This window comes from Macrosteles quadrilineatus, unplaced genomic scaffold, assembly GCF_028750875.1.
Source record: "Macrosteles quadrilineatus isolate MER2022 unplaced genomic scaffold, UCM_ALF_1.0 Scaffold_13__1_contigs__length_4303367, whole genome shotgun sequence".
Classification (NCBI taxonomy): domain Eukaryota; kingdom Metazoa; phylum Arthropoda; class Insecta; order Hemiptera; family Cicadellidae; genus Macrosteles; species Macrosteles quadrilineatus.
This window is the reverse complement of record NW_026542606.1, coordinates 3,207,858-3,235,846: the sequence shown is the minus strand read 5'-3', so window position 1 is coordinate 3,235,846 and position 27,989 is coordinate 3,207,858. Positions and strand designations below refer to the sequence as shown.

Genomic DNA, 27,989 nt, shown 5'->3' with positions numbered 1-27,989 from the left:
AGATGAAGTTCAGGACCATCAAAAATAGTTTACCAGTGTATTGGGTTGAACATGAATTAAAACCAATGCAGTATCATAGCAAAAATTTGATTAATTTATCACTTAACACAGAACACTAGTGCACCTGTTGCTCAAATTCGAGCAATTACAAAGTATTACATGTGTTATTTCAAACACAAAGCTTCCTCAACTTTGTTTTATACTATACAACTCATTGAGCAGCACGGGTTCCCTAGTTTTTTTTTTATTTATTTTTTTTTATTTTGGGTGTTGTTTTTAAATACAGAATCTTGTTTCTTTCATATATCTGATGTAAACTCCAAATAAGTTATAATTTCTTATATTTTCAATTCCATGTCAATTATGTCATGTTAACTTATCATGTAAACAAGACATATTTTTGTATAAGGAAGAGAAATAACTCTAAAGTATGAAAATAATGTTTCAAAGTTTATGAGCCTAACTTATAAAGGTTCAAGAACCTCATGTGTAAGGAATCTTTTGTGGTCGATTTCCAAATGACAATAAACTTAAATATATACACATTTTTCACTAATTTAAGTTTCATGACCAAACAAAAAATACATATTAAATTTTCATTACTTTAGGAGGTGGGAAGGGAACAGACTTTTGAGTCTGTCTTTGGAAGTGAAGACCAGGTATTTTTATAATATAAGTGTCAACAAAACGAGGTTTTGGGCTATAGATATGGAGTTGTTCCACTACATAATTACATATTGACTTAGAGATTGTATCTATAAAATAAACACTAAATTCATAACTATGTAAAAGACTTGGGTACATACGGTAAATAATGTGAATTTTCTAAAAAACTAATATATATATTTAACAAGCACAAAATAATAATTAATGTAGGATAACATTATTATATAATATTGTAGAAAGTAGAGACAAGTATTACAATAGTTTTAAACAACATATTTTCTCAATGTTTTTGGAGTGTAATGTTTGAAAGCAATAAGTAAATATCACAATAAGTACCAAGTCCAGTCCACCACCAAAGAGGAAGTGAAGAATTTCATTACACCTTTCTTCTTTTTTCATCTTTCTCAATGTATTTGTAAAGAGATGCTTCAGCTTTTGGATCCACTTCTGACAAAACTCTGAAGCTTTCGTCATCTACAAAGCAAATTTCATGTTCATCCTGAAACAATACCATGCAAGGAAGCCTTGTTATTATATACTTGTAAACTAACTTGTATGTACTTACATTAGACTGTAGTGAGCTGACAGATCTATCAGCTGACAGATGTTTTAAATAGTTTTAGTTTTATTGAATTTTGGTTGCTAAGAAGAGAAAAATAAACAAAGAGACATTCTTTTAGGCTTCTCCAACAAAAGTGGTTCATTTTTATTTGCTCTAAACAATTAACCCTCCAAGTGTCCATTATAATGGTATTAATGTCCTCCCATTTATTGCGCGATTGCAGGGTTTTATTAAAATGTATCTTAGAAACTTAAAAACAATGTAAAGTATACTGTTTTATATATCATTTTCTTTGGGAAATTATGGGCTTCAATGTAATATATAAAACGTTACAAAAAAATTTCAACAATTTTTAGGTTTTAGGTTAACATTTCTCAAAAATTATAAAATAAACGAAAAAATTTATGTTTGCGCTCAATAAATTGTTATAATTCATAAGTCTACAAATATTTTAAAATAGCCACTTTGTTCTAAATTTTATAAGGATTACAGAAATATAATACAGGGTGGTAAAAAAGTCCCTGGACAGTTGAATATTTTAAAAAATAATGCAGATAGAGCTATAATACTTGGTACAAAGTTACAGGGCATAAAACTCTATTTTAACACATATTCAGTGATCCAATAACCCTTCAGGGGGACGGCCCACAAGGAGTCAGAAGAAAATCTTAAACGGAAGCATAGGTCAATATGCACATCAAATTAAAGGTCTTTTTTTGTAGAATACAATGCCGCAAACCGCACTTCAAAAGGTTGATCCTGCGCAAAATGACAGTTGTTCAAAGATTCATTTAATTTACATTGCTATTATACGCTTACTCCTCAGGGGCACAGCCCTAAGAATCGGAAGAAAATTGTTAACGTAAGCATAGGTCGATATGCACATCAAATTAAAGGTCTTCACTAGTAGATTACGATGCCGTAAATTCAAGCTCAAAAGAATGCCTGAGTAAAAAATGGCAGTCGTTCAAAGATTTAAAATGGCGGATTCAAGAAATCTTTGAACATCTGCCATTTTGCGCAGGATCAACCTTTTGAAGTGCGGTTTGCGGCATTGTATTCTACAAAAAAAGACCTTTAATTTGATGTGCATATTGACCTATGCTTCCGTTTAAGATTTTCTTCTGACTCCTTGTGGGCCGTCCCCCTGAAGGGTTATTGGATCACTGAATATGTGTTAAAATAGAGTTTTATGCCCTGTAACTTTGTACCAAGTATTATAGCTCTATCTGCATTATTTTTTTAAAATATTCAACTGTCCAGGGACTTTTTTACCACCCTGTATAATATAAGGAAGTAAATTTGCAAATAAATAAGTTATGGGTGAAAAACTGATTTCGTACATTTAGCGTTAGCTAAGAATGCATAGCCTAACCATAGCTAGGAATCTGGCTGATAATTTACATCAATATCGCTACCTACTTCTTCAGGATCATCAATCAGCCCTTCAAAATCACTTAAATCTTCTTATAATGCACCACCTATATCACTACTTTTTATTTTTAACACTAAAACAATGATAAACATAATAAAACACATCAGTCATCGGTGCAAGGTTAAGTTGATTACAAATACGCACGTCAGCTGTCTGCTACAATATTTTCAGAACTAAAATGAAAAGCGTCTAGAAACAGAAATCAGGAGAAAGCTTAGAATCTGCCGAAAACAACGATACCAATCTCGATCCAGTTCAATCTGATTCAGTCAGTCTCAGAGCCTTCGCCATAAACGATGTTTATGTGTTGCAAAAGCGACGCATAACACCACGGCGGGTGTGTTGTGCGTCGATTACGCGACACTTAGCACTCGGAGGGTTAATTGTTTATTACTTTTAAAAGTATGATAAATTAAACAATAATTATCAGTATTTTTACCTTTTTGGTAGCTAAGGTGTCCAAAATTCTTATCTCCTGTGAGACGCGTTTCGCATTAATTACAATGTATCTTCAGTCGCTGTCACAGGTCTCAACATTGCCCACAGAAGTGGTTGTCATAATTTACAAAACATTTAACGCAGTTCACGAAACACATATTTATATACAGTTTTACGACCATGGTCACACACATACTGTACATCAAGCGAGCGGGAGAAGACACGCGACACCGCACAAGGTTGTAGGCCTACTCTTGAGTAGACCTACAAGAGTAGGCCTACAACCTTGTGCGGTATCGCGTGTCTTCTCCCGCTCGCTTGATGTACAGTATGTGTGTGACCATGGTCGTAAAACTGTATATAAATATGTGTTTTGTGAACTGTGTTAAATGTTTTGTAAATTGTGACAACCACTTCTGTGGGCAATGTTGAGACCTGTGACAGCGACTGAAGATGCATTGTAATTAATGCGAAACGCGTCTCGCAGGAGATAAGAATTTTGGACACCTTAGGCTACCAAAAAAGAAAAAAGTAAAAATACTGATAATAAATAGGTGTCTGGGCTAATATCTACAAATAAACAATAATATTTAGTGGAAACCTCTAACTTTTATTTAAGGTATTTCTACTATTTAAATGAGGTTCTTTTCACTAAAAGACTCTTGATAATTCTAAATAATTATTATTTGGAGGGTCAAGCCAATAAATTTGAATTATCAAGGGGTTTGATTTATTGAGAGAAAAAGAAACCATTTTGAACTACAAAGAGTTAAATTTATTGATACGGAAGGTTACTTTTGTAATTTGTATGATGCCTTTGTTCAAGCGGCTGCATCTTTGACATTGCGTCAGAAATAGCTCAAGTTTCTTGTTCTACAAATGAGGAGCATTTCATTTAAAGTATTAAAGTATAATTAATGACTGGATGCATTTAAATCACCTGGGCTTTGCGGCTTTAACAATGAGCAAACACTGTCAACCAGACGATTCAACTACGGTTTTAGCTTAACACCGGAGCTACTGTGTCTAACAGGATCGATAGTTTCTTGTTATGGCTAGAATAAATCTATAAATCCACCTCCATCCCTTAAAATTATTGAGTTCTGCCAACAAAACTTTGAATTACTGTATTCAAAATCGACCTGCCCTATGCTTGGACTTTAAAATACTGAGTGTATCAAAACAAACGCACTGTCAAACTTTAGATATTTAAGAGATATACCGACTGAGCTTTCAATTTGAACTATATTAAGTGTTCTTTATCAAATTTTTGAAATACCGAGAGAGTGGACTGTATATACGTCAATAATCAAGATGTTGTAAATCAGGACGGTGTGTGGGAGGGATGAGGGAAAGCCTCCTAACAACACCGGAAGTCACACCATGTTGAAATGATTGTACAAAATGATAAAAGCGAGAAGGGGAAGGGTTCTTGAGTGCATGTGCATCCTACTCGCCATTGCAACTAAACACATTTGTACAAAGCCAAGCCACTCCAAAAAATTTGTCTGTTCAAAAATCAGTTTAACTTTTGTAAACTAAAACTTAACAGGATTGGTTCAAAAGTATAAATGAAATAAAGACCTGATAAAGATTGGATCAAATAAATGATTCATTTGGACTCAACAATAGTATATTACGTTACTAGTTCTGAAAATAGGTTTTGTGGTCGTACCAGAGGAGTGTGGTCGTTCCCGTGCGAGACGATGTCAAGTATGGGATTACCACAAGAGTCCGGTAAACACATTTTGTACGAGTGACGTACGGTATTTTACACCACACTAATAAATCTGTACAAACTACAAATCCTTATATATTACCACCGACTTAAGGACTAACAACCACTAGTCATAACATCTAAGAGAGGTTATGTTTTAGTTTATAACCACTCATTGCTAAATACAGTATAATCAGCTGGTTGGTGCCCAGTATCATTACAGCACAGTAGTACGTAATGAAACCCCTTTTGATTAAGCTGGCGGCAAACAGCTGTTTTCTGGACTGTTTCCTTGCGTGGGAAGTTCGTCAAAACTGTGTAGTATGGCGTAAAATTATTATACACTAGACTAGACCTACCTTACTTAAAACCATCCTTTCCTTATCTGATTAATAATAGTTACAAGTTACAAGATTATTTTATAATTCATACTGTTAATTTTTAACTTTGTTTTGTAGGAACTATGGAAATAAAGAAGCAGCATTAATAGCTATGAGAGTAGGACTCGAACCTCAAACTCATTCTAGTTTACTCTAACTGTTTGACTCAGTCCAGTCCAGTTATTTTTACATCCAATGGTTAAATGTTGGGGTACTCATGATTTTGATGACTCATATTGTATTTGATCAGTAACCACTGTAACAAATGGCAACACTGTGCATTGCACAAGACTACTAATTCAAATTTCAAGTTCGACGGGTTAAATTTATTTTTTGATGGATGAGACTAAATGGCTACATCACAAACAGCCAAGCCTGCATTCAGCCGGTGGAACCGACATTTGACGACCGACCCATCACTAGTTTAAATCTTTATCCACTTGTTAAGTGTAAGAGAGGGCCATGTGGTCCTAAATTTGCCTGTATAAATAAAGAATGTTCATTTAATTTAATTTCAAATCAAGAGTGAATAGTGAGAAGTGAATAGGCCTAAGACATTCCCAAGATATGTGGACCATATTTGTGCTTAATTTTGGCTGTATCGGTTTAGTATTTTATTTTAGTTGTGACAGCTACCCAGACAGACAGACAGACACCACCTCAATTTTATAATAGTTTAAATTATCTAACAAATTGCATTGATGGTTCACAATTTAAAGAATCAGTCAGTTTAAATGTAATCAGAATACTAAATAAATGCAATGATGTATATACTGACTGGATCAGCAAGAATGATGACGGTGACTGAAGCCTTGCCTGGAGTGTCCAGCGTGATGAGAGGAGTTAAGATCTTGTTTCCTGTCTCTTGGATCTTCTTATCAATGACTGGTTGTTCAGCTTTTGGCACAGAGTATGCAATGCGTCCATACGCTGTTGCATGATCAACAGGCTTACCTGGAAAAAGATTGATTCTCTTAAATAACACATTTTATTAGACTAAAATAGTGATGAAACAAATTCATAAATCTTAAAGTTCTCAATAATTTTACAAACTCAGTACTTCTTAATATTTTAAAAATATTTCTCACCGATATCCTTGAATTCCAGTTTAGCCTGAGATTCTGCAAAAGCAAGAAGAGCCTTGTCATTTTCCTTAGAGAAAATCTTGAGTCCAAGGATCTCATTCCAATAAGCCAGAGTGCGAGCAAGGTTTGAGCTGGAGAGGGTAACTTTTTCAACTGGATCTGTAATAATAGTTTTCAGTCAAAGAAACTGCAATGGTTTGTGTTGGCCACTAATCTAGGGTTTGAACCATAACCCATTGGGCCCTTAGAAAAATGTTATAAAATGCCTCTAACAACTTTAATGTTGTCAAATGGCTCTAAGTGAGTCGCAATACACAAAAAAACCATAAAAATTTAAATAAATCGTAAAGGGAGAAAATTAAAAAGAATTAATCGTCTTGATAATTAGTGCTGCAAATATGCCAAATGTATAATTATTTATTATGTTTAATTATTGTCTTGACACAATTCACGTAGGTATAGAAATGTACAGAATGTAAAGTTTAGAATTGACCATTCAAAGTCAATTCCGATACCCGACTCGTCTGCGAATATCCACCATATCGTAAAATTACGGCCCTAATGCCTGTCTCATCATCACGGGTGCAATGAGCAGCTGCCAGGGAGCCTCACTGGACTACCTTCTCAACCTTACTCCTATTGAGCTGCATTTTAAAGTCACTGCGAGGAAGACGGCCTACAAAATCGAGCGTACCTTCGGTTGGATGTTGGAAGATCCTGAGGTCACTCACTCTTGGATCACTCAGATCGTAAGAGGGAGGTAAAACAAGCGACCAAAGAATAACATCGACTGGCAATCCCTATCCCCAAAGCATTACCGGAGATAAAGCTGTTTCCCGAGCTGTTTCATGGCGTATTCACCTGAGCCACTGTGCGCTACTGTCACAAAATTTAATTTGCCACGCCACGGCTCATTAACACCACCGCAAACATCACTTACAATGGACATAACATTTTAATATTTAGGAAAAATGAATTATTATGGCCAAGCCTATTGTATAAAAAAAGTATATAATATTTATTTAACAAATTTATATAAATGCTGTAACTAAACGAAGTTGGGTTAAGATTGCATGTGCGACACTGAAAAGTTAGTCGCCTGCTACTTTTTTTATTCGGTCAGGTTAGTTTTGTGTGTGAGAAAGTTTGAGCTAATAAACCAAATGTTATCATAATATTTTTTTGCATTTTATAGATTGGTCGGTTTGGATATAGATGCACAATGGCACGCCCGGCCCCCGCTGCTGAGTGTTCCATGAACGTACAGTTAGTATGATTGATTCAACTTTTTTAAACATAGATAATTAACCTAAATGCACTTTTTATAGTTCAAACTTGATTTATACAAAGTAATAGTGGTATAACAGATTAAAATATTGTTACCTTACAACTTTATTTTATTAATTCAAATATAGTTCAAATCACCTTGTTTATATCAACAACAAAGTTATGTTATTTGTTTCACACACTGGCCTAAGTCGATTAATAATTTCATATATAATGGTCTTTAAAATTAATGTAACTAAGACAAGGTTATAAACAACAAACATATTTTTTTGAGAATGTTCAACTTTATTGTAATTGTTTACAATAATATGCTATTTACATATCACAAATATTATAATATACCCCCGCTGCAGCAAACCTGCCGTCTAAGCGAATTTCCATTTGGCCGAATAGATTTTCAATTGATCTATTTAAATTGCATTAGGTTTAACGAGTAGGCCTACCTAGGTTTGCTGCTACAAGGAAACTAATAAAGTAGTGTGTTTTTAGTAAAATATTGATAGCTTACTATAAAATAAATAAATTTGCCAAGTTTGATCAAAATATATCCATAAACAAGCAAACTACAACATTTTACAATATTCTCCATAAGAATAACATGGGAATTTTAAATTTACCATTTTTTTAGTTTTCTCCGTAACCAATAACCGTACAAAAACACTTTGATATACTGAATTGTTTGTTTTTTTAAGCTCTTTATGAAGGTCTAGAGAAAAATTGGGAAATTTTGTGTTTTGAGGGTAAGAAGTGAGAAAAACCAATTTTTACCCCATAAAACCCTGTTCCCATGGTCCGATCATGCTGGATCGCGAACTCATTCAAGTTTATCCTGCCTTACACCTTCAAACCAAATTTCATCAAAATCGGATAAAAATTACTCAAGTTATCGTGTTCACGGACACATATATATATATATATAAATCTATATATATATATATATAAATCTATATATATATATATATATATATATACATATATAAAAATTTGAACGAATGGTGTTTTTGGCCTCTGGGGACATTAAAATGAAAAAGTAAATCGGTCCCGGGCCTAAGTCTTACCATGAGACCTACGGTAATAGCTACTTCCCTATAGGGAAATTCGCTAAAAGACACAGTATAATTGATTATGTAATATTACATGCCTAGTGCTCCTCCAAATAACCAATCATCACACAGTTACGAGCCACAGACTCATCCTGCACCAAATATACAGGAAAACGGTTCGGCGCTGTAAGCGACAACCGAGAGGGTCAATTATCATTAGTTAACTCTAAAATTACAGCGCCTATTTATGAAAGTCTCGGTAATGAAATAAATCATCTTCAATCACAAAGTATAATGTGTGATAAGAACTTCTTATTAGAAAATGATTCAGAAAATAATCAATCTCTAAATTTCACTCAAATAAGTTGCCCAGAAATTAGCATCAAACTTAATAATATTAGAGTAAACGCATTAGTCGACACTGGTTCATCAATAACTTGTATATCAGAATCCTGGTTCAATGAAAACAAATCCAAAATTTCACCATTTGAAGAATTTCCAGTTAATAATACAGTAATCAAAACTGCTACGAATGAGCGATCTAAAAGAGTCTCTCGAATTATTTACGTTCCCACCACAATTGCAGAACACACCTTGCCATTGGAATATCTTATTGTACCAAATCTAATAAAACCTATAATATTAGGAGTAGATGTTTTGTCTAATCTTAAAATGGATCTGAATTTCAACACAAATGAAATAGATATGCAGATAAATAATCACAATGTTACTTTGAAGTTTTGTATGTGCAACCAAGAGGGACAAATGTCACTTAATAATTAATGATAGCCATAGGCCAAATAATGAATATTTTAATGATGAAACGTTTGATGTATATCACGATGATCCAATATATAATAAATTTAATAGCACAATAAATAACTTCAAAAATAGAAAAACAGATTTAATCGAAGATGAAACATTGACCCAAGAAGAAATAGATAATTCCCTAGCAACAAATATGCACATAACCGCAGAAGAACGTGAAACATTAAGCAGTTTATTAAATAAATATCAGCTAAAAGAAGATGAAGATGTTTTATACGGCCCCTACCATATATCAGCCCTCAAGAAATATTTGGAACCAACCCGAGCAATAGAAGCTCTGATCGACGAGATAGATAATGATGACCCTACCTTCGAAGACATTGTATATTAATAAATTTCATAATGTGTTTCATCCATCAATAGACTTTTGTGCATCATCATCTCTAACCAAATTGTGCCATGGACCTTAATCGCGAGTGCGTGACCCCATGAATTGTGTTTTCCATAAACTAATACCCAGGTGATAAAGTTTATAAACAATACTCACTTACTAATAAACTGTGATCTCCTTAATAAGAAAGAAACAATAAAGTTATTTGATATTGAACAACATGGAACAACAGCCATAATATCCCTTTCTTCCCATGCCAGGCCATGAACACTCTATTCTATTTTCCCCATTTTAATGTTATTGTCCTACACATTTGTTAACTTAGATTATAATTTTGTTGTATTATCACCCAATGTTCTATCATCCAGAAAATCAATCATTTAATGTTATTCATACCTATCTTTAAGTATCATTCATATTAATGATTCATGATTCCATTTCATATTTTGTCGAAATCTGTATTTCATTTCATAGCATACAGATTTCTGTGGGGATAATTTGTAATATTACATGTCATTCATTCATCATTAACATTAATTTCTCTTTTATTTTGGCCGATCTCTGATTACGGTAATAAAATAACACTTAACGCATAACTATGAAAAAGACATGCAGATTAACACCTTTAGTTATAGATAGTCACCTGCAATATGGACACCCTCTTTCAATTTTGTATCAAAAATCATCATAGAGTCGCGCCAACTTGAAATACGTGAGCTTGCCTAATACAAAAGTTTACTTTATTTAAATTATTTCATTCTTTTTAGAGCGTTTGAAGTCGGTTGTAATTTTTTACAAAAATAAATTATATGTTACAATATAATATTTATGCAAATTCTCTCTATACCTATTAAGTACTCATCAAAAACCAACAATAATCATTTATTTAGAATAATATACAATTGTAAGAAAATTGCAATATAATAATAACATCTCAAATATAGTATAATTTTTCAAAATTATCCAAAGAAAATCTAAATTACTGTGGCAAGTGTCATTCATGTAACCAGCTGTACATCACTTCAACAATGGACATGGACTTCCTGAGCTTCTACCATTGCCTCTGCCCAGATCCTGCCAACTCTTCACAGTGTGAACATCATTATATTGGAAATTGTGTTTAATTTAAACTAAAATTCATAATCCCAAAGTAAAACATAAAATTTAAATTTCTTATCATCCAAAAGTATTGGACAAGTGCATTGAAGAGTACCAATTTATAAGAAGACAGACACTCCAAATTTGGTAACCATCATCCATCTTATTTAACTAAGGACAAATTTAATCTTCATTGGACATTTAATCAGCATAGCCTACTAGGCCCAATTAACCTAACTCATCAAGATATATATATTTCAAATTGAACTTTTATTCAAAATTTAATCTTCAAATCTTATTTTATTTCATTAAATTCAGTGAAACCATTTGGAATCTTTCTTTGGACATACATTACACATTTTAACATTTTAAAGAAGCCTAATATATCATTCGAACCGGCACGACCACCCCTCCCTGAGATTAAGAGGTCATCTATTTGAATATTAATTAGTACTTAAGAAGAAACCAACCCAATATAGGCCTAAGCCTAGAGAATCTTTTCATCCACTTTGGAACCCCACCATTTTGAAAATTTACCATCATTGTTAACTTACCCTGTAGCTAATTCAATCAAATAAAACACAAATTAGGAATTATCTTTATTAGGAAAGAAATGACTTTGGGTTCAATGTGGGCTAACTTAATAGCCATAGGAATTTTGTGGGCCTAAGTTAATGAAAAGTCTATAGAAAGCTTTATGGTGCGTAGCAATTATAAACATAAACAAATGATGTAACTGAATGAATCCTATTATAATGAAATAACATTAACATATTGTTTGACAGCTCCATTTAAGTTGTTAAATAATGTTTACATTTAGGCTAGTGACATCATTATTTTAAATATGATCCTTACCCTCTCTGTTCTAATATTCGTGCAGTATTTAAATAAATGTTTGAACCAGCTGTGTGGAATTGTGAAATCAAAATTCATATGACAGTTAGTTCTGCTTGTTTACATTTTTAAACTATGTAGGTTTGTTCTTTGTTACTATGGATACCATCAATCAATATTTACTTTTAAATCTCTCACCTCAAATTTTTGAAAGCCCACGGGGCAGAGCCCTAAGACAATATCAAAGCAGGAATAGTTCTATATGTATCCTCGGAGCTGTAGCTTCATTTTTGTGAAATTGGGCCCAGTCGGTTCAGTAGTTTTTGAGATTATCTCATACAAACACACACACAGACACCACCTCTTCTTTATAATAGTATATAGATAGATAGATATAGATAGATAGGTGTGAAAGTTTGTGTGTTTGTTTGTTTGAAGTTCAATCACGAATAAACCACTGGATGGATTGGGCTGAAATTTGGCATGATGATAGCTCAAAAATCCTTTCGGGCTCCGCCCCAGTGGATCTTTAGTTCCTAATGTTAACCTTATGAGTATCTATATATTAATTTGAAACTGTTTTTCTTTGTCATAGCTATTTTGAGAGAACGGCTGGGCGTAGAAACTCGGTAGGGGTGTCTAAAGAAAGGTCTTGGTCTGTAGATGAGCCATCAAAAGAGAAACGTGGTAAATTCCCTAGGGGCTCTGCCCCAGTAGCCTTTAAAGTCCCATCCCATGTTATTCTTATGGAGGAAAACGGGGTTTTTGTCACAGCTAATTTGAGAGAACGGCTGGGTGTAGAAACTTGGTAGGGGTGTCTAAAGAAAGGTATTGGTCTGTAGGTGAGCCCTCAAAAGAGAAACGAGGTAAATTTCCTTGGGACTCTGCCCCAGAGGCCTTTAAAGTTCACTCAGCAATTTTGTTTACATTACGACCATATGGATAATTTTACACTACTTTTAATGAACCAGCTGTTAATATTAAAATTGTATTCAAAGGTCTACTGAAACTGCCAAAATTAAATGTTTACATTATTATTTATGATTTTAAATGGATTCTCCACTGCATGGCAAGTTTTTTATAGTTTCAACAAAATGATGAATTTATGATACGTTTTAAATGTTTTGTTCAAAAATCTATGCTTAATTGCTCTTAGAAATTTTTTAATTATGAAATAAGTGTGATATATCAATTTAAAAGGAATATATAATTATTCCTTATCGGGTTAGCTTATATTTATATTGTAAGGTTGGAACTTGCCTTTTTTCCCTACTTTCAATTACCATTTAATTTTTAATTTAAGAAAGAACACCAGAAATTCATTTATCGGTATAAAAGTTTTTGACAATCGGGTTAAAAATTGTGTCATAGATGAGTACGTTGAGGATGAGAGCTCAGTTCAAGTTTTGGAATAGACTAACTACGGAGTATGTTTCATCTATGGTTTTGGTGAAGTAGGTGAACTAATGTCAATTCAGGTATTTAAAAACATGTGTACAGGGTTTTTACTTTGCTGTACACATGTAACAACGCATCTAAACCTCTCTACATACAAAGCATTCGGAAACACAACAGTGTCATCACATCTAATCGCATTTGCATAATTTGTTACCAAGGCTGGACTAGGTTATGGATTTGGTTCCGCAAATGTTCAAGATTTGTGATAAAATTTCCTACAATTATGGTTCATTCCATCCACGAAATACATGCACAGCTTTATGTTATCGATCTGGCCAAGGCAAAACTATCCCATAAGTTAATGAATTATCAAGTAAGAACAGGATGATTAAATACATGGGTCGATGTGGCAAGAGAAGGAATTACAATTGCTTAGATCGAAGTAAGAATCTTACTGCTTTCTAGAGAATCAGATATTTTTATCAAATACAAAAAAAAAAGATTTAATATGCTGATAAAATTCTGTGTTTTTATGACCAAAGATGAAGATTCACTTATAAATCCGGATACAATCTGAATGATTTTCCTAAAGCAGATTGAATTAGTTGTTAGTAATAAATATTAACTCTTTCCGTAACATGATAGACTAATTATATGAACTCATTCTCCCATAAAGTGAAAGTGGCTTTGACATGAAACAAACTCATGAACAAACAATTATAAGACTCCTAAAAAACCTTTTGGGCAACCTAAAGCCGATAAAAAGGTAGGAAATATTGTGTTAAACGAATTCATCAATCACGTTTTTTAGAGAACACAATCGTCATATTTATTATTATGTTTATCCTCCCTTTATTTAACTACGATTTTAATGACTTCACTCTATCTATCGCAGTTAGCTGAATTTACATAAAACCAAGATTAACCGTCGATTTCGACGGGGCTCTACTAGTTCATATTTAATGGGAATTAAAGAATTTAGTCAGCTGTTTCAACTAAAAAAGTTGGTTCTATGAGTTACAAAAGCATTAAAAAGTTATAAGATTTACCAACAGGGTGCAGCACTAAAATTTTTTATTTCATTTATGTAAACAACTAATTTGAATTAAGCAGTAACAAAAACTGTGATATGCAATGAGAACTGTCAAAGGAGGATTGTTTACAGTTATGTTTATGTTTTTAGTGTCATGAATAATTTGTGGTTTTTTGTGAATTCGTAGTAATTTATTTTTCTTTATTGTTTAGGTGAAGTGGTAGAACATTATGGCTATGGTAGATGTGTAATACCATTAGTATACAGTCAATTTAAAGAAGCAAAATTTATCAAACTTTGTCCTCCCCCATTGCAAACGCAAAGCTTGAGTATAACTGCAATAAGCATTTTAAACTTATACGCCAACCCCGTACGAAGGACGGGTACTCTGCTAGTAGATTTCTAATTATAGCAGCCTCAGACTACTCCTCTATCAACCTTGAAATGAGACTGTCGTCTAATTATTACAATGTTGTTATTTTGTAAATGTTATTACTATATTTGGCTGATCAGTAGTTTTATATTGACTGGGATAAATTGCTACAGTGTAAAATTTTTAACACCACACATTATTTGAACTGAAACTGATGTTTACAAGTTTTCCAAACTGAACTGATCACAGTTAAGAATTGATAATGATTAGGCAATAATGTTTTTAACTTCTTTTATTTTTCTAAATGTTTACCATGTAGACAAAGGTAGGCTTGGCTACTAGTTATGGTGTATCAAGGAATTGCTATACTCTTGTTTGTAATGTTGTTTCATTTTGGGGCATGATAACACCACCCACTCTAAAATCAATTGCAACACCCACACAAAAAACCTTTTTAATCCCAACTTTATAACGTCCTCAAGTATAGTCCTACGTATAAGGTTCTCAATCAGATTACAGTCGGAATTAAGTTTTTGAGGTTTATCTTTCAAGGTAGATGACAAGGGTCAATTACAAGGCTGAGATTTAAATCTGTATTACATAACTTGAAGAGCATGCAGGTGGTAAGTGACACCTTTAGATTAGTGTGAGCACTTGTGTGTTATCAATGGGATGATAACACGGTATCTTCACAACAATAACCGAAATGAAAGTGATTGTCATCACATAATAGTAGCATGGATTAATGTTTAAATCTCTTCCATTGAAATAAAAATGTTAACTGGTGGGGTTAATGTTATTTAAATGTTACAAGTGCTCGTTATGTAACATGATTAGCCTGTTCGTATATACTTTGTCATACAATAGACTCCCTCTTGTCCGGACACCTTTCAACCTAACATCGGTTTAACCGGACTGCACTTGGCGGAAATGACATCTCTTTAACCGGACAATTTTTATCAGCACATCGGTTTAATCGGACTAGATCGGCAGGAAGTGGGGGTACTGAAACGACTGTTCTCGTAGGAAAGACTTGAGAGCAGTGATCGCGTATCTAAATACAATGCTCTCCTAAATTTAAGTCAAATACTGTATACAGTATGCGGATACAGTTAAACAGTCCGTTTTAACGAGTTTTTGGGGACGTAGGTTTAACTGGAAAAACCGTTATCTGGACTGGCCTCAGTCCCGAGGAGTCTGGATAAGAGGGAGTCTACTGTATTATTAAAGCGATATGGGGATAATTATCTGGGCATAGGAGTGGCAATTCTGCTTGCCTTCAAATCTTAGGTTTTTTCTAGTTCAATCCCAATCCCAGGTAGGATTCTGGACCGAGATCAAATTCCATTTTTCATTAGTCTATCATTTGATAGTAATTTTATATCTAACAAAAGGTCAATGTTACATAGAAATAATACTAGGGTTAGGACCGTTACCTTACAAAGTTTAAAAAATGCAATAGGTATAAAAATACATAGAGGAAATAGTAGTGATTGCACTGTTTTGTGCAGGTTTGACTTTTAAATAGGTATTGATTTCCACTTGAATTTATCCAGTTACATATCAATTAACAAACCACAATTTTTATCAACAGAAGAAGCATAGTTGAATTTACCTTTATCTGTAGGCTGAGGTTCATTTAACAGAAAATATTTGTATCCACCAGGTGCTTCGACAACGTGAACTCCGTTTTCCTCCTTAATTGGCCAACCAGCAGCTTTAGCTCGCTCAATAGCTTCACGAGATCTGATTGTGATTCCTTGAAAGTCATTACCCTGTTCATACTTGTGAACATTATAATTGTATGTGAGCTCTACCACAAAATGGGTATCTTCTGGGCCGTATCCTACCATTGTCTTACTCCATCGATTGTCGTAAGGCCTAAAAATATAAATACTTTATGGAAACTTCCTACTTAAGTACCTAGTAAAGAAAACTTAAATATAGGAAAATAAAATGCACAGTGATTGCAAAGTAAACAATAGGAATGTATTAAGTTGCAAGATAAGTTCACAGGACAAATGACCATAAGTAACTTTAGGCACCATGGGAAATAGTACAAAAAATATTACAATCTTAACTGAGATCACAAAAAAAGATATTTATGAAACTTAAATAATCATTTCCAACCAAAAAACAAGCAAAATTACAATATAAATACCCCGCTGCAGCAAACCTGCAGACTAAGCGAATTTCCATTTGACTGAATTTATATACAATTAAATCTATTTAAATAACATTTGGTTAAACGAGTACGGTACCTAGGTTTGCTGCTACAGGGAGGCCAATAAAGTGTGTTTCCAGTAAAATATTAATGGCTTAGTGTAAAATAAATAAATTTGCCAACTTTGATCTAAATATATCCATAATCAAGCAAACTACAACATTTTACAATATTCTCTATAAGAATAACATGGGAATTTTTAATTTAATTTTTTGGAATTTTCTCCGTAACTAATAATTGCACAAAACACTTCAGAAAACTTAATTATTTGTCATTTAAAGCTCTAATGGTCTAGATAGAAATTGGTAAATTTTGTCTTTTGATGGTCATAAATGAGAAAAACCTATTTTTACCCCATAAAACCCCCTGCAAAACCTATTTCCCATAGGCCGATCTTGCTGGTTCACTAACTCATTCAAGTTTATCCCACCTTACACCTTCAAACCAAATTTAATCAAAATCAAACAAAATTACTCAAGTTATTTGAACGAATAGTGTTTTTGGCCTCTGATGACATCAAAATGAAAAAGTAAATCGGTTCCGGGCTCAAGTCTTACCATGAGACCTACAGTAATAGCTACTTTCCTATAGGGAAATTCGCTAATTCCAAATAGGGAAGTTCGCTAAAATGTATAAACCTTACCAACATTCATTGCAAAACTCCAACATCAAGAATTTTTGATATTGTTGTTTCACCCACTATTTCGATTGTGCTGAAGCAGTCTGGAGGTAGCATAAATTGATGAGTCAGTTTGTTATAACCTAAACTTTACCTTTAGTCAGGTTGGGTAGCAGGAAAATATTTCAGTTCTGCCAGAGAGGCTGCAATTTTAGGTGGTTATAGTATACAAGTTTCTGAACCTAAAACCGCCCAGACCCCAATTTTTAAGGACCTCGGTCGTCCGTAATGACGTCATCAAAATGGCGGCCGTAAGAGGATGCTGGGTCCCCATGAATTGGCTATAACGACCGAATGCCTGAACCAATTTTCATGAAATTTGGCACACAAGTGCTTGAATACATTATCTCGGCCTGGGTTGAAAATGGTCAAGTTTCATCAAGTCATTTCAAAATGGTGGCTGTTCAAAACTAAAAAAAATATGAGGAAAATAATTTTGAATTGTTTTATACAGGGTGAGTTTTAAATGAGTTCCCCCCCTACTTTTTTATACATTTCTTAAGATATCAACTTTAAACCATGTCAGATCATTCTAGTGTAGCAAGTACTTCATTTTGACTGGGTTTAAATTTTTGGCCGCCATCTTGGATCCGCCATTTTGGATAAAAAATTATTTTTTCAAATGTAAAGGTAGGGTTGTGACCCACCGTTTCAAACAAGACTTTTACGCTGAATACGATGCTGCAATCCGTTTAAAAAAATGTTGATCCATTCTAAAGTTATGAGAACTTTTATAACTTTATTTTTAGTCCATTATAACATTGTGCATTTACAAACTAAGGTCATAATCTCAAAATAGTGCTAGATAAAGATAAGTGGACACCACCATTCATTGTTGACCTATTTTCACTCAGTTATGACGGATGTATTTTTTTCAGCCGCCATCTTGGATCCGCCATTTTGAAGTGTGATAAATTATTTTAAATATGAAGGTGGTGTTGTGACCCATCATTGTGAACTACTTTTTTATGTTGAATTAAATGCCGCAATCCGTTTTTCATTGTCATATTTGGTTTTTGAAATATTGACATTTTAAATCAAAATAATTGTTATATTTTATCAAGAAAGCTTGATAACAAAAAACGGATAAAATAAAACCCAGTCAAAATGAAGTACTCGCTACTCTACAATTATCTGACCTGGTTCGGAGTTGATATCTTACGAAATGTATAAAAAAGTAGGGGGGAACTCTTTTGAAACTCACCCTGTATAAAACAATTCACAATTATTTTCCTCATATTTTTTTTAGTTTTGAACAGCCGCCATTTTGAAATGACTTGATGAAACTTGACCATTTTCAACCCAGGCCGAGATAATGTATTCAAGCACTTGTGTGCCAAATTTCATGAAAATCGGTTCAGGCATTCGGTCATTATAGCCAATTCATGGGGACCCAGCATCCTCTTACGGCCGCCATTTTGATGACGTCATTACGGATGACCGAGGTCCTTAAAAATTGGGGTCTGGGTGGTTTTAGGTTCAGAAACTTGTATACTATAACCACCTAAAATTGCAGCCTCTCTGCCAGAACTGAAATATTCTGCCATCATATGAAGCTATACGACCCCACTACTTCCTAATCCTATTAATATTATAAATGAGAAAGTTTGGATGTATGTTTGTGACAAGTAAACGCAAAAAAATACTCGTCAGATTGGGCTGAAATTTGGTATGATGATAGCTCACATTCCCAATTAACATATATGGATGCATTCTTATCTCAAAAGTCCTTTCGGGCTCCGCCCCAGTGGCTCTGGAGTTTCCCATGTTAACCTTATGTATAATAATATTTAAAAGGAATAAAAGAATTTTGTCAGCTGTTTCAACTACACAAGTTGGTTCTATGATATTGAATAGCATTAAAAAGTTACAAGGCTTAGGGTGCAGTACTATTATTTTTTACATTTATGACAAAATCTATCCTATAAAGGCCATAAAGGTTAAATTTTGTTTTTAAAGGCTTATGCGTAACTATTTCATTACCATATGTAAAGATAAAAATGTTTCAATTTTGTGTTCTCTTCCCGTTGCAAAGCACGGGTACAACAGCTAGTGTAATATAAATTTAATACACTTACAGTCACAAATCCACATAAAACCCGACTTACCTTCCCCACATGCCTAAATAAGGGCTGAATATTTAGTTTCAAAATGAATTGATTTCAATCTGCATTAAGTCGAGTATAAACAGCTGTTTGCTCTCTTCACTCAGTCCTGAGCCTACATACGGGTGTCCAGACCACGCCATATTACTATCAGTACTGTTCAATAAACATTAGATTTGTAATTTTAACCTTAATTTTACAGCCACTTAAAGAATTTCTCCGACAAAAACTTATCTCATTTGTGGATTCAGTGTGAAAAAACTGTAGGAAGACATAAAAATAAATGACATCTTTTCCCAGTGTAAACATACGGAATAATTGCCCAAACATTTCTTGCAAGCATCAGCAACAGAGAAACCTTTACTCATTATGATTGCTGTGACTGGACTTAACTTTGTGCTGGCCAAAAGGGTGTTTTGTATTAAACATTTTATCAAAAAGGTTTTTTTACTCAAATAAAACTGTTCTGATAAAAAATGAACACTTTGTATATGGATTAGTTGGATTTTGATTGAAAATACATGTCATCTTGTCAATTGTAAAATGCTTGTAGGCTACTAATTCAAGTCTATAATATTAACTGGTTGATACTGGTTAATAAACTAATTGAATTGCATTGATTGGCGTATAATTTTGTAAGACAAGTGATTGTTAGCCCCTTATAACCTTGCATTTATGTGCACCCGTCCACAGGGATCTTGGGCCCGTGCTTGGAACGCATCCAGCAAAGCAAAAGTCAACTGTACTTTGATAAAATGTAGTGACGAGAACCAGGACCTCAACCATTAATGCTACAACTCATGACACCGCTGCAATAATTCTACAGTTGATTGCACTAACGACTGAGCCACTCATTCACCAATCATTAAGGTTTAAGGTTATGGTAGGTAGTTCAGGTAATCGAATCCATAAAAGAGCACTTAGGTATATGTTTAGTTTTACTTAATGCAAAAGATGAGTTCTGGAAAACTACAGCATAAAGGAAAACCTTGTGAATTTTATTAACTGTTCTCTACAGTTTCACTTCTTCTACCTAAAATGGCGAGGTGTCTTAGTCCTCAGACCAAAATCAGGACAAGTATGCCTAAAAATTGGGTTGCTTCGAAAAATATAATGAATAGCTTATTGAAAAATATTGATTATTGAAAAATGTATACAAAATATATTTTTCTAGATACAAATAATTATCATACCACAATTGAGATATTGCAAAAATCTAGTGGTCAAATCTGTTAATACTGTTAGGAAATGGCGACCATACAAAGTAGGTATTTTAAGCCAAGTATGAATGGAGATGAGTGTAGGATGAGTGGTGCGATCTTGTAGTCTTGTTAGTGACTAAGGCCGACATTCCTTAGACACAGCTGTTAATTAATAGCCCATACAGCTAATGGCAACTAAGGGACCTACAGTTTATAGTGGAATCCGAACCACATTTTCGCCTTGGTAATTACGAATTGGTCTAATTATCAGGATAGTACTGCAGATAGTCGTAGTACTCACCCGTGCGGACGTTAATCCACACCAGGGAGTATCGCATCCACAGTGCATGCCTATAAATATCCTAGTGAACATCTCCCGTAATGGCAATTAAATCGTGAATTTTTAATCGCACAATCTCTGCATAGGTTTAATAAGATTGCAAACATCACCAGGCTCAAAATTCAAGCCAGTCACACACCTATAACATAAATAACCCAACCCAAGCTTGACCCAAAAGTTATTTACTCTAGGCCAAACTGTTAGCTTGGCTTGACCTAAAACTTTGGGGTACACACAGAACCCAAGTAAAAATAAAAATTTAACCAATAGAGGGTCGGATATATCTGACTGTTTGCAGTGTTTTTTGTACCGGTCGCCTAGAACCTAGCATTTATATTATCCTCATCAAAAAGAAGAAATTTAATAAAAGGATTGGACAGGCATATTTATATATGCTTAAACAATTTGTACTAACCCATTACAAGCAGCATCACATCCTTCTTGAAATTCTTCATGTCTTAATGCCTGAAACATCAATTTGATATTGGTTTGTGAAATAAAATATTGGTAGGGCCTAGAAGTTAGGATTTACACTAACTTTTACATGGATTTAATATAGTTTTTTACCTCCTGAATCTAATAATAACATTAGTTTTCACCGCAAATGAATAGTAAAGAAGATATCGTTGTTCAAATATAGAACGTTTGAATAAACAAGGAAGCACGGATGATGACATTTACAAGTTGAATGAACTGTCCTACAGCTGATTGTTTTAAACTCCAAGCAACTGAAAGTGACGGCTTTATTAACTAAATCTTGATTCTGTCATCAGCAATAAGGTTAATGACGTCACTTCACTTCACTACAACTAGAATACCTATACAGTCAAACCTCTATAAGACAAATTTCAAGGGGTAGGGAAAAAATTGTATTATTTTAAACAGACGGCTAGATACTAAGTTAGCTTGAATGATATATTTGTAAAACCGTATGAACTAACTTCCTTGGGCACTATGAGTGACCTAGAGACCGTTCGAGCATATCGCTAGTGGGCACACTGAATGGTCTAACGTATCTGAAGGACATCTGGGGGCCCCCGCCATTGGTTAACCGCCAATACTTGACTGTGGAATTCTGGGCACTAAGAGTGGCCTAAGATACCTCAAAGGACACTAGGGAGACATAATTACAGTTACCGCAAAGGGTTAAAACATTCTTTCTATTTAACCGATAGAGTCTATATATCTAATTACTATCTTAGTATATATCATTTAGTCCTGTACTATTTATGTTTATCGAGGTGTAGCATAAAAATACTCTAACGGTAAAACTTAGTCTGACGGGTAGGCCTACAGTTTCTTAAGTGGGCTAAGTTATGCTAATATTGGGTACACTTCTACATCTGTTGGCACAAGCAACCAAATAAAAATATCGATCGACCTAACCGGTTAACCAATATTTTTAACTAGGCAAAATGAAACTCTCATAACCTAACCGGGTAACTACAGTTTCTTAACTGGGCTACGCTAATATCAATTGAATCAATATTTTTAACAACATCGGTAAATATTCAGTTTCCAGAACTCACCTAAAACGTTCTATAAGACGTGTTTAAACTGTTCCTAGACACCACCACAACAACTTTCTTAAATGACTTTTGTGTCACCGATGCTTCCTGTAGACACCACGCTCCCTAGATTACTAGACACCACGCCTGAAAAACTTGCTTAAACATCGTGACAGGGTCGTTTCATATACTAGACACCTTACCAAGATTGAGCAATCTGTCTAGCACTTAGACACCACGCTCAGATTACTAGACACCATTACCTAGATTACTAGACACCATTACCTAGATTACTAGACAACATTACCTAGATTAACCTAACCTAACCATAATCTGGGCGTGGAGTCTAGTAATGTAGGTAACGGTGTATAGTAAGATTTGCTTGGTGTCTAGTAATCTAGGTAGGGTGTCTATTAATCTTGGTAATTGTGTCTAGTAATCTGGGTGTGGTGTCTAGTAACTTGATGGGGTGTATAGTATAGTAAACTGCCCTGTCACGATGTTTAAGCAAGTTTTTCAGGGGTGGTGTCTAGTAATCTAGGCATGGTGTCTACAGGAATTGTCGGCGACCAAAAAGTCATTTGAGAAAGTTGTAGTGCTGGTGACTAGGAACAGTTTAAAAACATCTGGTATTTATTTAGGACCCAGAATCCAGCTTAAACTTTCTAAAATCTTTTGAACTATGGTATTCTAGGACATCAATACTACCTACACAACTTTATAAAAGAATTTTTTGGCGCCGAGGCCTCCTTTTATTACTAGTTAAATATATATACAATAATCCCAACACACTAGGGGGCCGGTGGGAATTCGGGGTTTTGGGTGGGGGAGATAAAACATGGTTAATAATGTGGAGAAAAGGGTAATTCAACAGGTCAAAGGGTTATTTATAGGTAGGTAGCCTAATTACCCAGCAGGAATGGGAAATTAGTCTGTATAAATGGGTACTCTCCTTTGCCGCCGACAACGACCAGCAGAGCCGGCAGATACAGGAAGACCATCAGAATTGTATTGTACCATATGATATAAATAAAAACAATAACAAAGTAAAAATAAAGTTGTTTCTTTATTTTATCCTATGTATTTAGTCAAAAATAGCTTTAAAAATATTTAAATAGGTCAATAAAAAGTGGTTTAACATCTATCACCTGTATGAATAGCCTATCCTTAAGTTAGGCCTACTTCTAAAAACGTGAAGTTAAGTTTTCAGTCTTCTTTTGTTTGAAGATAGATAGTTTTATTTCATTCAAGTTCATTAAAAACGTACACCGATCTTAACTGAATTTTTACATTCAAAACATCAATAAAACATATTTAAACAGATCATAACCTAGGCCTATTTCCATGTTTGTTTATATTGAAAATAAAAATATTTTAGAATATTAAATTTATGCTAGGCCTACTGATATGGTGGCAATTTTCACTGTACTTAGAAACGATATATCGATATTTCTGCAGACATATGTTACGAATACATAGAGAAAACAAACTCCTCAAGGAGTATGGAATTAATCCTCCAAGTGTCCCTTGTTTTGGCCTTAATGTCTGCCTATTTTTTGCTCATTTGCAAGGTTTTATTAAAACGGATCTGAGAAGCTTGAAAACACTCGAGAGAAATACTTACTCACGAGCCGTAGGCGAGTGAATGTTAATTATACTGTTCTATATACCATTTTGTTTGGAAAATCATGGGCTTCAATATTATACATAGAACATAAGGAACATTTGTTTCAAAAAAAATTTTTAGGTAAAAAAAAAATATTTTGGAAAATTAAAAAAAAAAAAAGTTCGTGCTCAATGAAATTTTATAAATTATAGGCCTATAAATATTTGAAAATAGCCACTTTGTTCTAAATTTTATGAGGATTACAAATATATAATAATATAAGGAAGTAGATTTGCAAATAAATAAGTTATGGGCAAAAAACAGATTTCAGTACATAGCGTTTAGCTAAGAATGCATAGCCTAACCATAGCTAGGAATCTGGCTGATAATTTACATCAATATCACTACCTACTTCTTCAGGATCATCAACCAGCCCTTCAAAATCACTTAAATCTTCTTATAATGCACCACGTATATCACTACTTTTTATTTTTAACACTAAAACAATGATAAACGTAATAAAACACATCAGTCATCGGTCCGAGGATAACCAAGCTGTTTACAAATACGCACGTCAGCTGTCTGCTACAATATTTTTGGAACTAAAATGAATAGCGCTTAGAGACAGACCTCCGGAGAAAGCTCTGAATCTGTAAAATAAAACGATACCTTACTCGATCCAGTTCAATCCGATTTTGTCAGTCATAGAGCCTTCGCCGTAAACAGTGTTTGTGGGTCGCTGCAGCGACAAATAACACTCGGAGGGTTAATAAATAAATAAACATATCTATGGAACTAACCAACACAAGTTGTTACTCGTTTATTGTGTTTACAGTTATTCATGTTGGTGACACTGGCGCTGGTGTCTACAAAATCTGATTTATTAATAGGGTTATTTATTTGTTATTTAGCTTCATGGTTTGTACTTTACTGTTTTGTTGTATCTGGGTAACGAGTTCTCTTATAAAACCGATTTATGAAATCATACAGCAAGTTTGGTTGGCTTGGTTAGCTTAGAACAGGTTGATTTCATAATGAACCATTATTTTTTCCTCGTGAAATCATACAGCAAGTTTGGTTGGTTTGGTTAGTTTAAAACAGTTTCATTTAAAAATCAAGAATTATTTTTTTCTCATGAAATCATACAGCAAGATTGGTTGGTTTGATTAGTTTAGAACAGTTTCATTTCATAATGAACCATTATTATTTCCTCTTGAAATCATACACAGCAAGTTTGGTTGGTTTGGTTAGTTTAGAACAGTTTCATTTCATAATCAAAAATTATTTTTTCCTCATGAACTCATACAGCAAGTTTGGTTGGTTTGGTAAGTTTAGAACAGTTTCATTTAATAATCAACAATTATTTTTTCCTCATGAACTCATACAGCAAGTTTGGTTGGTTTGGTTAGTTTACAACAGTTTCATCTCATTATTGCAACCGGGATTTTACGGGGAATACAGAGGGAATTCAGGTTAACCCTCCGAGTGTCCCTAGTTTTGGCCTTAATGTTTGCCTATTTTTTGCGCATTTGCACAAGGTTTTATTAAAACGGATCTGAGAAGCTTAAAAACAATGTTAATTATACTGTTCTATATACCATTTTATTTGGAAAATCATGGGCTTCAATATTATACATAAAACATAAGAAACATTTGTTTCAAAAAAATTTTTTAGGTAAAAAAAAATATTTTGGAAAATTTTCAACAAAAAAATAAGTTTGCGCTCAACGAAATTGTATAAATTATAGGCCTATAAATATTTGAAAATAGCCACTTTGTTCTAAATTTTATGAGGATTACAAATATATAATAATATTAAGGAAGTAGATTTGCATATAAATAAGTTATGGGCAAAAAACAGATTTCAGTACATAGCGTTTAGCTAAGAATGCATAAGTAGCCTAACCATAGCTCCTAGTTGGAATCTGGCTGATAATTTACATCAATATCACTAGGTACCTACTTCTTCAGGATCATCAACCAGCCCTTCAAAATCACTTAAATCTTCTTATAATGCACCACGTATATCACTACTTTTGATTTTTAACACTAAAACAATGATAAAGGTAATAAAACACATCAGTCATCAGTGTGAGGTTAACCAAGCTGTTTACAAATACGCTTGTCAGCTGTCTGCTACAATTATGATCACCTCGAGAAAAAAAAGCGCTTAGAGACAGACCTCGGGAGAAAGCTTAGAATCTGCCAAATAAAACGATACCTAACTCGATCCAGTTCAATCCGATTTTGTCAGTCATAGAGCCTTTGCCGTAAACAGTGTTTGTGAGTCGAAAAATCGACACAAAACACTACACAAAGTGTGTTATGTGTCGATTTTTCGACACATAACACTCGGAGGGTTAAACGTTAAAATGAGGGAATTCTAGGGGTAATTGAAGTAGGCCTACAGTGAAAATTGCCACCATATCAGTAGCATATAAATTAAATATTTACTTTTAATTCAGTATCCGTACTGAAACAGCTGGTGAGTGGTGATACTCGTAATCGTGCAGTTCTCTGATTGGCTGGTGGTTTCTTCGTTAGTTGTTTGTTTACAACTGTCTCCATGACTCCATGTTGTTAGTTCAAATTGAAGTACCGGTAGTGACAAAGGAGGACGTAAATCAAATTTGTGATTAATTTTCATTCTGATTGTGTCGGAAAATCACGTTAGACATTATGTAGGAAACGGAGTGATTCCTGGTGAAATATGTGGATACCTATCAATATGTATTTGTTGGACGAAGTGATTTTAATTTTTGTTGTAGGCTAAACTTAGTTGCTGGTTGACTATCGGCAAACCAAGACATGGTGCTTTCCGTGCGTGCCGGTTTTGGTTATCTTTGAGTGAGACAGCAGTAAATTATATGTCGAGTGCATATTCCTTGTGAATTTTTCACGTCGATATAGTGAATCCAACATTCTTGAAGTGTGGAATTGTGTAAAATTGGTGTATATTGAGGTTTTGGAGGAACTATTGTTTAGGGTCAGTTTTATTAACTTAAATTAACTTACAGTCAATTTTTGGGACTGGAATTGCTTTTCCCCCATTAATCCTCCAAAACTTCATTTTGAAACACAATTTCACACTTCGGAAAGTGTTTTTAAGCTGGGGTCTGGGTCCTAAATTTGTACCAAACGTTTTAACTCATAGGACGTTTTAGGTGAGTTCTGAAAACTGAACAATTTCAATTAGGCCTACCCTTTAGGCCTACAATGAAACTGTCATAGCCTAACCTAACTAACCAAACTTGCTGATGATAATGAAAAAATCGAATGAAGGTTTACTAATCGAATCAATAGTTTCAATCGATATTAGCGTAGCCTGTTAAGAAACTGTTTTGTACCCTAGTCTGACATTAAATAATGTGCTTACCTTCATTCCCAATACTGAAAGGTAAAATTTTGTTGTTTCAGCACGATCAGCAACTTTAAACACAAAATGCAATGCTCTGCCACTTTTTACAACCATTTTCTTTTCACTCTAAAACTGGCAATATAAAGGAAAAATATAGTAATGACTTAAGTTATTCACAATCCTTGAAAGACTCGCGATTTATTAATTTAAAAACTAATCACTTTGTGAATAGTTTTCATGCACACGTTCGGTGAAATTGAATGTTCACCAATTTGTCTCCAGCGACTGAGCTGACGTCAGTAATTGTCGGCTAGGCGTAGAACTGGTTGAAGTTTCCTGTTTTAAGTTACATAAGCAAGCATCCCAAGAAACATTACTCAATAAAATAACAATCCAACATCCAATTTGCAGTTGCACTTCGACGAACCACTTGCTAGTTGCTATTGCTACAGCAGCAGC

At 34.0% G+C, this 27,989-nt stretch overlaps 1 protein-coding gene across 1 annotated transcript; it reads right to left on the bottom strand.

Moving 5' to 3' along the window:
- Window positions 1-429: 429 nt before the first annotated feature.
- LOC129004978 (glyoxalase domain-containing protein 4-like) lies at window positions 430-27,989 on the bottom strand. The gene is made up of 6 exons (XM_054433708.1): window positions 27,549-27,989; window positions 21,474-21,523; window positions 16,124-16,389; window positions 6,287-6,442; window positions 5,977-6,152; window positions 430-1,165 (listed from the first exon to the last, which is right to left on the bottom strand). Exons 1-6 carry the CDS (start codon window positions 27,642-27,644, stop codon window positions 1,043-1,045), a joined length of 867 nt encoding a protein of 288 aa, XP_054289683.1. The 5' UTR covers window positions 27,645-27,989; the 3' UTR covers window positions 430-1,042.